The sequence below is a fragment of the Calliphora vicina genome, chromosome 1, assembly GCF_958450345.1.
Source record: "Calliphora vicina chromosome 1, idCalVici1.1, whole genome shotgun sequence".
Classification (NCBI taxonomy): Eukaryota; Metazoa; Arthropoda; class Insecta; order Diptera; family Calliphoridae; genus Calliphora; species Calliphora vicina.
In genome coordinates this window covers 166,287,451-166,300,200 of record NC_088780.1, presented here as the reverse complement: position 1 = coordinate 166,300,200, position 12,750 = coordinate 166,287,451, and the positions used below count along the sequence as shown (strand labels likewise).

At 24.5% G+C, this 12,750-nt stretch overlaps 1 protein-coding gene across 9 annotated transcripts in view; it reads left to right on the top strand.

Moving 5' to 3' along the window:
* The window catches only part of how (protein held out wings), a 105,396-nt gene that overhangs the window by 47,522 nt on the left and 45,124 nt on the right, over positions 1-12,750 (top strand). For all 9 annotated transcript variants that reach the window (XM_065498044.1, XM_065498043.1, XM_065498050.1 and 6 more), the window contains exon 2: positions 7,098-7,231. In XM_065498044.1, the coding sequence (XP_065354116.1) occupies positions 7,098-7,231 (134 nt within the window). The remainder of the gene's footprint in view (positions 1-7,097; positions 7,232-12,750) is intronic.

Genomic DNA, 12,750 nt, shown 5'->3' with positions numbered 1-12,750 from the left:
TTTTTGCAATACAACAAAATATTCGGATTGTAATTGTCACAACATTGGGCCTTTTTTAACACTTAAAATAGTTTAGCTGTTTTTTGCAATGTGTGTTGCGTTAGCAGCACTCTTCCTCTCTCCTCTTTCAATATGGCGAAGTTACCACAACAGAGAAAGTGAAACAAGGAAGAAACTTAAGATGTTGCCATATTTTGTGTATTTTCACTCCCACTCTCTTTTAATTAGAAAATAATGTTGTTGTCATATTTTGTGTATTACAGTATTTTCATTCCTTCTATATCTCCCTTTCAATATGGCGACATTTCAATAACAGAGAAAGTCAAAGACATATTTTCTGTATTACAGTATTTTCCGTAGAGAATTATGTGTATTACAGTGTTTTCTATAGAAAATTTTCTATAAAAAACAGTATTTTCTTTAGAATATTTTTTATTTTGTGTATAACAGTTTTTTCTATAGACAAATTTGTATATAACTGCATTTTCTTTTGAATATTTTCTGTATAACACATATTTCTGTAGAATGTATTGTGTATAACAGTATTTTATATAGAAAATATTTTGTATAACGGTATTTTCTATAGAAAATTTTGTGTATAACAGTATTTTCTATAGAAAATTTTCTATAGAAAATTTTGTGCATAACAGTATTTTCTATAGAAAATTTTGTGTATAACAGTATTTTCTATAGAAAATTTTGTGTATAACAGTATTTTTCTATAGAAAATCTTGTGTATAACAGTATTTTCTATAGAAAATTTTTTGTATAACAGTATTTTCTATAGAAAAGTTTTTGTATAACAGTATTTTCTATAGAAAAGTTTTTGTATAACAGTATTTTCTATAGAAAATTTTGTGTATAACAGTATTTTCTATAGAAAATTTTGTGTATAACAGTATTTTCTATAGAAAATTTTGTGTATAACAGTATTTTCTATAGAAAATTTTGTGTATAACAGTATTTTCTATAGAAAATTTTGTGTATAACAGTATTTTCTATAGAAAATTTTGTGTATAACAGTATTTTCTATAGAAAATTTTGTGTATAACAGTATTTTCTATAGAAAATTTTGTGTATAACAGTATTTTCTATAGAAAATTTTGTGTATAACAGTATTTTCTATAGAAAATCTTGTATATAACAGTTATTTCTATAGAAAATCTTGTGTATAACAGTATTTTCTATAGAAAATCTTGTGTATAACAGTATTTTCTATAGAAAATCTTGTGTATAACAGTATTTTCTATAGAAAATCTTGTGTATAACAGTATTTTCTATAGAAAATTTTGTGTATAACAGTATTTTCTATAGAAAATTTTGTGTATAACAGTATTTTCTATAGAAAATTTTGTGTATAACAGTATTTTCTATAGAAAATTTTGTGTATAACATTTATACCAGTATTCTTTATAGAACATTTTGTGTATAACACATATTTCTTTAGTATTTTCTATAGAAAATCTTGTGTATAACAGTTATTTCTATAGAAATTTTTTTGTATAACAGTATTTTTTATAGAAAATTATTTATAACACACATTTTGTTTAGAATATATTATGTATAATAGTATTTTCTTCAGAATTGTTTTGAGTATAGTTACTTAAACATTGTGATATTGGTCATATATGTATGTATTTGTTCATTGGGTTACAGTTGCGAAACAAACCAGCCACCATATGGGCAACAACGAAGCTAAACTCAAAATAGAGATTTAACCCAAACAACACTATTCGCTCCTTAAAAGTCTGCACTCGGCAAGAGATTAGTGTCAATGTCAAAATGTTTATGTTATAAAAACAAAACAAGACTTCAAACAAATAAATGTCAAGACATGATTCAATAGCGTCAAGATAAATTGAGTATTAAATGAGCAATTTTCTAAAAAAAAAAATATAAAAATAAATGACAACAACAAAGGCAATTTATAGCAAAATTATTTATCACTTTGAAACAAACATTTTGTACAACAAATTTAACCTAAAAATCTTTAGCGACTTATGAATAGTAGCAGTTAGTGTAGTGTCCTTCTAGTAGGAAATAATTACAAAGATTTTTATCTTAAAGATTTACATAAAAACTAGTTGTTGTTTTTGATAATTTTTAACAAAACCATAAAGACGGCGTCTAATAAGTATCATTCAGTTTGTAACACCCACCATAGAAAATTTATTAAATAAATAAACAAATAAATAGCAACAAGAAAAATAAAATAAATTGCTACTACAGAGTTACATTAACTGCCAGTAAAATACAATATGGGGGAATATGGCTGGTTGAATAGAACTGATCATGAATGACACTAACCTGAGTACAAAGCCTCAAGAGAATGTTGAGTGAGTGATCTAATGACAATTATTTGTATGACTCCCTCATATTTGTCAGCCAAGGCATGATGATATTCAAATTGTAATGTTTTTTTTTTATTGTGGTTTAAAAATAACAATGATAATTATTTAAATGATCAATGTTTTGATTTATTAATTGAAACTCTTTTGTATTGAGAAATAGTTGAAAATATTTGTAAGGTGTGAAATATGTCACTAAATTAAACAATAAAATTAAATTAATTTCATGATATGTACGAGTATAACGCTGTAACAAATTAAATATTTTAATGATGTTTTTTTTTTAATTTAAATTAATTATTTTATATAGTTTGTTAATAAATTGTTTAAATTGAATAGGAATTTTAATTTAATTGCTAAAGCATGATATTTATTAAATAATATTTAATTTAGCTAAACGATATTTTAAGGTTTTCAGCCATTAGCATATTTAGGTTTTATCGGAGATGGTAGCTCTGCTATAAAGTAAACAATTTGTGAGCTCTAATTAAAAGAAAGTATGAAGCAGAGATGGAAATTTCTTGTTCTTATTTTTCCATTCCTGCTCTTTTTATTATTAAATTTCTGTCTCTCGCTTTAGTGATGCCACTTTAAGTGCTGACAAGTTTGTGTATTTCTTCGCACTAAAATTACAGTTATTTTGTCTTGGATCATTACAATTTCAATACATATAATACAAATATTTTGCTCCTTTTACAATATGCTAATTTTTATACTGTAAAATGGAATCTTTAACTAACAATACTGATCTGGTTGTCACATTAATTGTATTGGAACCACTACCCTGTTTTCAAATTAAACTTACAAACAATTTAAATGATTTGCATCTAAATCTTACAGATTTAAATTACCAACTTCAAAACAGCAACATAAATTCAAAATTTATACATATTCTATGCATGAACTTATACAACTAAAACCTCATCAGATTTCTACAAAAACATGAAAAAATAAAAATAATAAATTTTATAAAAAATCGATATTATCTCGCACAATAAAGTGTCATGTTGTCCATATTGGAATTAATTATGAAAACTTGGTGGTGTTCTGTTGTACTTTACTGCAACAACTCATTTGTCAATTAAACTATAAATAAAAACAAACAATGGACACTGAAAACTTAAACCAAAAGTAAAGTAAATGGAGTGTGAGTAAAATGGGCGATTGAGGGTGAATGAGGTAATTCCATTCTATACTATTGAATTCAAATTTATTCATTTAATGTTTCAATATCAGAACAGCCACAGCCAGCAAGTGTGAGCGAGCGCTCAATCGTATGTCTGAGGTCAAATGTGCGGGTGATCATTAATCTAAAACATATTGAACATTTGTACTTTATTACTTCATTTTGTTGTTTAACATAAAATAATTCAATTAATTTGCAACTTGAAGTTTTTTATTTTTCTAAAACTTTCAAAGAAATTCTTCTAGATTGAAATCATTTTCCTAATAATTTGTATTTTTATCATGTTAGAGATTTTATTATAACCCTCCGAAAAGAAAACACAAACACACTGAAAAACGTATTTAATATATGGCCACAGAGTTTGTTTAATTAAAATAATAAAATTATACAAGAAATATTTGGTTGTTTGTACATGCATGATATTATGCAGATGTTTGAAAGAACAAAAGAAATTCAAAAATATTTCATATGGTTGTATCACATACTATTTTCTTCAATTTGCTTATTTATACCGATTTTTTTCTTGTTTTTTCTCATTACTAATTGCAAATTTAATTAAAAGCTTATTTGAAAGTGTTATACATATGTATGTTTATGAATGTGACCTACATAGAAAATGAAAATGAGTTGCAGATTTTGTTTGAAGTTGTAAACCGCGCCCATAATAGGCATTGCTTTGAAACATATAACTTAGCAGAGCCCTGAAGTGATTAATAGCCTACAAAATAAGGAAAATGTTTAAATATTAATTAGAAAAAAGAAATATTTCATATAATATTATATTAAAATTATAATAATTTGTAAATGATTGATAATTTTCTATTCCAAAACAAAATAGCTGTTATTATACAGCAAAAGAAAAACACAAACTTGTCATCACTTAAAGTGGCATCACTAATGAGAGAGAGATGAATTTAATAAAAGAGAGAGAGAGAGAGCAGGAATGGAAAATTAAATTTTGGTGCAATATCAAAATAATGTTAGATATAAATCTGACCTCAAGCTCTATATATTGTAATTAAAATCAATAAAAAAATGTAGTATAAATTAGACTGAGAATTAAAATAAATTATATTTCAAAACTTTTAAACACAAACTTTTCTATAGAAATAACTGTTATACTCAAATTTATACTGTTATACATAAAATTGTATATAAATAATGCTTTTATTCACAACATTTTCTATACAAAAACTCTTATACCGAAAATGTTCTATATGAAAACTGTTATACAAAATATTTCCTATAGAAGAAACTGTTATACGCAAAATTTTATATAAAAAACTGTTATGCTCGAAATTAGATATAGAAATAACTGTTATACACACTATTTTCTATTAAAAAAGTTTTATACAAAACATTTTCTATAGAAGAAACTGTTATACAGAGAATTTTCTATATGAAAACTGTTATACAAAATATTATTTATAGAAAAAACTGTTACACAAAAATTGTTGTGCAAAAAAACAGTTATGCACAATAGAAAAACTGTTATACATTAAATTTTCTATTGAAAAACTGTTATACAGACAATTTTCTATATAAAAATTGTTGTGCATAATATTTTCAATAGAAAAACTGTTATACACAAACATTTCTATGCAAAAAAAAACTGTTATACTCAATAGATAAACTGTTATACACAAAATTGTCTGTAAAAAAACAGTTATACACTAAATATTCTATTGAAAAACTGTTGCATACAAAAATGTCTGTGAAAAAAAACTGTTATACACAAAATTAGCTATAGAAATAACTGTTATACAAACAATTTTCTATAAAAAAATACATTTATACACAACATTTTCTATAGAAGAAACTGTTATACAGAAAATTTTCTATATGAAAACTGTTATACAAAATATTTTTTATAGAAAAAACTGTTATACACAAACAATTCTATGCAAAAAATACTGTTATTCATAATAGAAAAAGTGTTATACACTAAATTTTCTATTGAAAAACTGTTATGCACAAAATTAGCTAAAGACATAAGTGTTATACACAAAATTTTATATAAAAATACTTTTATACACAACATTTTCTATAGAAGAAACTGTTATACAGAATATCTTCTACAGAAAAACTGTTATACACAGACATGTCTATGCATTAAAAACTGTTATACACAGTAGATAAACTGTTATACACTAAATGTTCTATAAAAAAAATTGTTATATACTAAATTTTCTATTGAAAAACTGTTACGTACAAAAATGTATATGAAAAAAACTGTTATACACAAAATAAGCTATAGAAATAACTGTTATACACACAAATGTTTCAAAATAAAAGCAAACTATTTGAAAAAATCCCCCATTTCTAAGTCATACAGCCAATATATTCATTCTGAGTTTGTAGAAATAATGATAATTGTTTCAAAGTACATAGTATCAAATATGTCGTGGGTTTGAATATTGAATTGTATGCTACCAGATGTTATTTATTAATAAAATTTGAGATTTAATTTGTTTAAAATTTGTTTACATAAATATTTGCACAGTGTTTATTGCTACTGTGGAGCTTCTTTCAATTAAAACACATTAACTGTCAAACATAAATAATAATTATGATCTTTTGATGCGATAATTAATAAAAATCATATACTTATTAACATTATAACCTTTAACTGACCAAGAAAAAAAATAATACAAAACCGGTACAAATTATTGATCACATTACATGTGGACTTAAAGTCTTGTCGTTGACCATATAAATATTTTGTCTCTAATGTCATATTCACCATTTTGCTAAATTGTTTACAATAAAACACCTCATCTATCTGCTAAACTAGTAATTAAAACGCCGGTTTTATTTTGCCAATGTTTTCATTAGCAAAACTCATTTAATTACAATAATTAATGCATAAATTGTATGAATTAAGCCATTTAGAGGGGTGTATAGAAAACAATATCAAAAACTATGACCATAATAGATGATTTAAACTGTTTAATTATATACCAAAAAATAAAAAAAAACAAAACAAATAAACTGACTGACTGAAATATTCTTAATACACTTGTTGTAATGTAAGCGGTATTACAACAAGTTTCCATCCAAATGACTCATATAATGTCATGTCTAGTTAATTGTTTTAATTTTGCATACAGACTCGTTTAGTGGTATTAAATCAGAATTATTAAAAGAACAAAAACTATAAATACAATACAATAAATCTGAAATTAATTACCGACACTTACAACAACATTACAAATGCAAATTTTCATTTAAATATGGTAAATTATCTTAATGTTTTAGTTTCAAGATTTAAAGATTATTTTAGTATTTAACATTGAATTTGTTGCTGCCATAAATGGTCAATATTTCAAGTGTTTTTTAAACTTCAGCTATATAATATATAAAAGCTTATCTTAAGTTTTCTTTATTTGCAAAAAATGTTGCCCTTTTTCTGCCCTCAAAACGATACGCCATCTATTGCATCTTTATGGGAATTTCTATCTATCTTTATAATTTGGGAATTACTTTACATTGTTTTTATTAAATAAAATATTTTTCTTTATTACAAATTATTAACTTGTGTTTTTTAATTCTTCTATTTCCAGAAATTGCCCGTGTTCGTGCCTCACTATTTCAAATAAATGGCGTTAAAAAAGAACCATTAATGTTGCCAGAACCAGAAGGAACACCGGTTACATTAAATGAAAAAGTCTATGTACCTGTCAGAGAACACCCAGATGTAAGTTTTTTCCCCATCATTATTAAGTATTTTATAAGATTTATATTGAAAAATAGGTCACTAAAAAATTATTTATTTAAAAAATTATTGAAGTTTCAAAGAGAGTTCAACAATTGTACAAACCATCAAAGGTGAAACACTGCAAAATATTAATCTAAAAGCCAAAATATATCATTGATCCTTATGATTTTACCGTTTTAGCTATGTCCGTGTGTCTGTGTAAAACACGCTCTCGTCCAAAATACCCAATCAAACTTAATGAGATTCACCTAAAAATGTTTATCATTGTCCTAATTAGTTTGGTATTGAAAATTATCAAAATCGCTGCAATAGAAAAGAAATTATGGACCAAAATGTGAGACAAAATCGAAAAAAAATGTTATGAATTTTAACAAAACAATTTGCGAGTGCAATTTTTGGAATTCTTCATTTAACTGGAGAGAATTTAGGATGACATTCCAACTTGTTTTCTATTAAATGTCTAAATTTGTTAAGAACAAGATGCCATCCTTAAAAGAGAATGAAAAGCCAATTGAAAATCTCTGATACACATCAATAGTTTTCTAAAACATTTCTTAACTAAAAATGTGTATTTTATAATTGTTAAAACATTCTTTAGAATTTGTTTACATGTCTAAACATTAATTTAAAACAATAGTTTTATACTGGTGTATAATGAATTGTTGCTGTTATTGTCTCTATTGTACTCAATAATCACATTTTCGATTAATTTCCGTTAATTTAAATTGACACAACTTGTGACCGACCACCGTCTCTTGGTAATTCGGTGTGTAAGAGAGTCAGTCCCAGTCCGTCTGAAATGTTTCATTTGTTGTTTTTTTCTATTTGTCTACATTTCAAATTGAGTAGCTGTGAATAATTGTTGACTGAAGTTTTGTGTCTCTTACATTTTTTTAATAATAATTTATTTTTAATGTATTTTTTTTTTCTATTTTGTCTATATTTTTGTTTGTTTTTGTATTAAGCTCAGTGAGTATCTAGTACACCGGAAATCACTTTAAGGTGTGTCTTCGTCGTTAGTTTTTTTTCTATTTTTTTGGTTTTATTTCTTCTTATTGTTGCTGTTTTTGTTGCGCTTTTTAACACAACTGATATAAGTGATTCTTCTCTTTGTACAATAACTTTTTTTTGGTCTTGTACAATTTTGAAGTAAATTTATGCATCCAGTTAGTTTGTCACTGTATATTTTCTATGTTTTTGCTTTAAGTTTTTTAACAGAAATTTGTCAAGGTGCTAAAAAAACGGTTTTAATTGTTTGTGCAAAACATCATTAATCTTTTTATTTAAAGTTTAGAAGTTAAAGGCGATTTGTTAGTTGGTTGTTTGTTACCAGAGCAGTACCTGACAGTTTTAACAAATTTATATAAAATTTTGTTAAAATTGATGCTTATTTCTAAGACAATCAAATGTTTCTTTGATTTAAACAATTTTTGAAATTCTTTATATTTACAATATTGACTTTATGTCAATAAAATATTTTTATTTGATGTAAACAATTAAACAAATTACACAAATGTTTTAAAATTTAAGGTAAAATAACTTGATTTATATTAAAAATAATGCGTTCTTTAGTTTTCTTAAATTTTTTACACATTTTACTTTATATTTACCATATTTTTGCAATTCTTTACATTGTTTACATGATGTCAACAATTAAAAATAAAACAATTTTGTTTTAAAATGTTACGTTGTTTAAAAAAATACATAAAAAATATATTTTTTTGGAAAATTTACATTATGTAAACAATTAAAAAAATTACACAAATGCTATAAAATTTAAGGTAAAATAACTTGATTTTTATTAATAATAAATCATTCTTTTGTTTTCTTAAATTTTTTAAACATTTTATTTTGTATTTACCTTATTTTTGCAATTATTTACATGATGTCAACAATGTAAACAATTAAAAATATACTAAAATGTATTAGAATTTAAGTTAAAATAACTTGATTTTTATTAATAATAAAGCTTTCTTTTGTTTTCTTAAATTTTTTATACATTTTACTTTGTATTTACCTAAAATTCACCTAAAATTTGCTGATTAATCAACTATCAATTATGTAAAATTGTTTCTTTAATATTGTCTCCAAATAGTAGGAAATTAAACTTTAAAATAGCGTGTCTTTTCAAATCATGACTGCCTTCTTCATCTTAAACAATTACTTACTTATGTGTTTAATTTATATTTTTCATCTACCCAGTTTAGTTGACATTTTGTATTGAAGTTTATAGCAGCTAGCACCACTAAAGCCATTCATCCATCCATTCATCCATTATTGTGTCCATTGGTGTGGAGAGATAAATCTTTGTTTAACTTCTCTTGGAAATCATTAATTTGTTTACATTGTTTTTACAAAATTCAGTGTTTTTGTCTGTCTCATTATGCTTGATTTAATACTTGAAGACAATTAATCAATTTGATAATGAAAAAGAAAAAAATGTAAGAAATAGTAGTAAAAAATTACTTAAAGTCAGTCATCCAGCCAAGACAGACACTAGCCATGTAAATCAAATGCTAATTAACATATTTATTAGTTTTTTTTTACTTATTTTTACATTTATATTTTATTATTTAATTTGTAACATTTTAATGGTTTTATATAGGAAATAACTAAATAAATATGTTATTTATAAATTGTATATTTCACAGCTATAAATAAAGAATTTAGAATTTACAGTGTAAATGAAAAGTAAATAGAAAATTCAATTAAAAAATATTAAAAACCAAGTTTAATTTGTTCTATAAATACGTTTCAATTTCAATAAAATTTTTCAATTTTAATTTTTTACTCATAGTTTTTTCCACCCACTGTAAGTTTGGTACTCTCTCCCTCACACATTCTCATGTTTATTTTAAGATTATGTGTGAAAATTTCATGAAAATTCCATATTTCAACAAAATTTGTTTTTATTATTGTATGACTGCCTATGTGCCACATGTTTTCCTCGTAGTATAATAATAATTTATAAAGAAAATAAATAAAACAAATTTATAGTTGTATTGTATGCAGAGTACTACCCAGCAGTTCTAGGAGACAGTCCCGAACTAGTGATTTTACCCATCATTTAGGGTGGGAACTAGTTACATAACTAGCAACGTGACTAGTTATTTTAACACGTGCCCTATGTCCTAAGCAGGGGGTCAATTGAGCCTTTTTGATTGCCATGAGACTCTCTAATAGCTGGTCCAAAGTAGTCTAGGCATTGGATTCATGTACTGGTTAAATAGCGTCAGTTAATAAAACGTCTACAGTGGCTACACTCTAGATTACTTAGAGACAATTAAGTGGCAATTGTCTTCACGCTTGATTACCTGGGATGTATAAAGTAACCAATTGTCTTATCGCTGCACTACAAATAGCAAATACGTGTCAAAGTACCCAAAATATATAAATTGGTAACAGTCAAATGATCAGATATTAGTGACAATAACTGTCAATTAGAGATACATTGACTACTTGCTTAACTGCTGGGTATTTATTGTGTACCAAATGAGAGTGTGTTTACATTATAGCAACAACACATTTGTACGTTTCATTTGGATTCAATTTCATTTTTAAAATTTAAAAATTATGTATTCTGTTTTCTCAATTGCACACAGAGATACAAGAATACATACGTACATACAATTAAACATTTTCAAATTCCATCCAACTGTCAGTATGGTTTTCATTTAACAAAAATGCTCCAGTTTTTCTTTACAACAAGAATAGAATGCAAATACACTTGGAGAAAACTTATGATAAATTCCAAATATTGTGTAAATTAGGTTTTTATTTAATTTTTTTATACAAATTTTGAAAATATTTTATGGTGTCCACCTTTGGTTGCTTTTGACCACATTCATTATACATTCATTCGTTTTTCCAATTGCTTTATTAATTGATTTGTTTATAATTAATTAGTTTATTTTTGCTGATTTTTAAACATTTGATTTTGGCCAGCTGCTGTTTGTCAGCACAAAAATTATTAATCAAGATTGAAAAACATGAAATATTAAAAGCGATTATTTTTATACAGACATTTGTACATATGTACATATTTAACTATATATTCAAAAATTATTAGAATGTGTCAAATAAAAACCTGATAAATTTCGTTTTAAAGAAATATTTAAAAATATATAGTAGTATGGCATCGAAAAGAACGCTGGATTATTAATAAAAATCAAGTAAAATAACTTAAATTTTAAACATTTTCTTATTTTTTTTAATTGTTTACATTGTTGACATCATGTAAACAATGTAAATAATTGCAAAAATAAGGTAAATACAAAGTAAAATGTGTAAAAAATATAAGAAAACAAAAGAATGCTTTATTATTAATTCAAATCGAGTTATTTTACCTTAAATTTTAAAAGATTTGTGTAATTTTTTTAATTGTTTACATAATGTCAAATTTCCAAAAAAATATATTTTTTTTCTTATTTATTTTTTTATAAACCACCGTAACATTTTAAAACAAAATTGTGTTATTTTTAATTGTTGACATCATGTAAACAATGTAAAGAATTGCAAAAATGAGGTAAATACAATGTAAAATGTGTAAACAATTTATGAAAACAAAAGAATGATTTATTATTAATTAAAATCAAAATATTTTACCTTAAATTTTATGATATTTGTGTAATTTTTTTAATTGTTTACATAATTTACATAAGGTAAATTTCAAAAAAAAAAATATTTTTCTCTCAAGTATTTTTTTTTTAAACAACGTAACATTTTAAAACAAAATTGTCTTATTTTTAATTGTTGACATCATGTAAACAATGTAAAGAATTGCTAAAATAAGGTAAATATATAGTAAAATGTATAAAAAATTTATGAAAACAAAATAATGCTTTATTATTAATTAAAATCAAGTTATGTTACCTTAAATTTTAAGATATTTTTATAATTTTTTTAATTGTTTACATAATTTACATAATGTAAATTTCCAAAAAAAAAATTTTTTTTTCTTATGTATTTTTTATAAAACACCGTAACAATTTAAAACAAAATTGTGTTATTTTTAAATGTAAACAATGTAAATAATTGCTAAAATAAGGTAAATACAAAGTAAAATGTGTAAAAAATTTATGGAAACTAAAGAACTGCAGTTATTTTCTAGTTATCGATATCGGAAATTTTCTTTAGAATCACCCCTATCGTGAAAAACATGTGAAATGTATGTTCCCATGAAATATCCATTTCCCTCGAAGGGAAAATAGCTATCGTGATATTCCCCTAAACTTTTCATTCACAATAGTTTATTTTGTTCGTAACAGCTGTTTATTGTTTACAAAATTCCATATAAAAATTTCACAACATGTTCAACTTTTTCACGTGAACAAAGTTTATGAACGAAAAATGGGAAAAGGGAACATATTTCATGTGAAATATTGATTCGCGATAAGGGTGAATATTATAAAGTTAAATTTACCAGTAATCAACAACTGAAATTTTTCTTTATTCTTTCTTGCGAATTATTCCTTTACTATTTTGCTCTTCTCAATGCT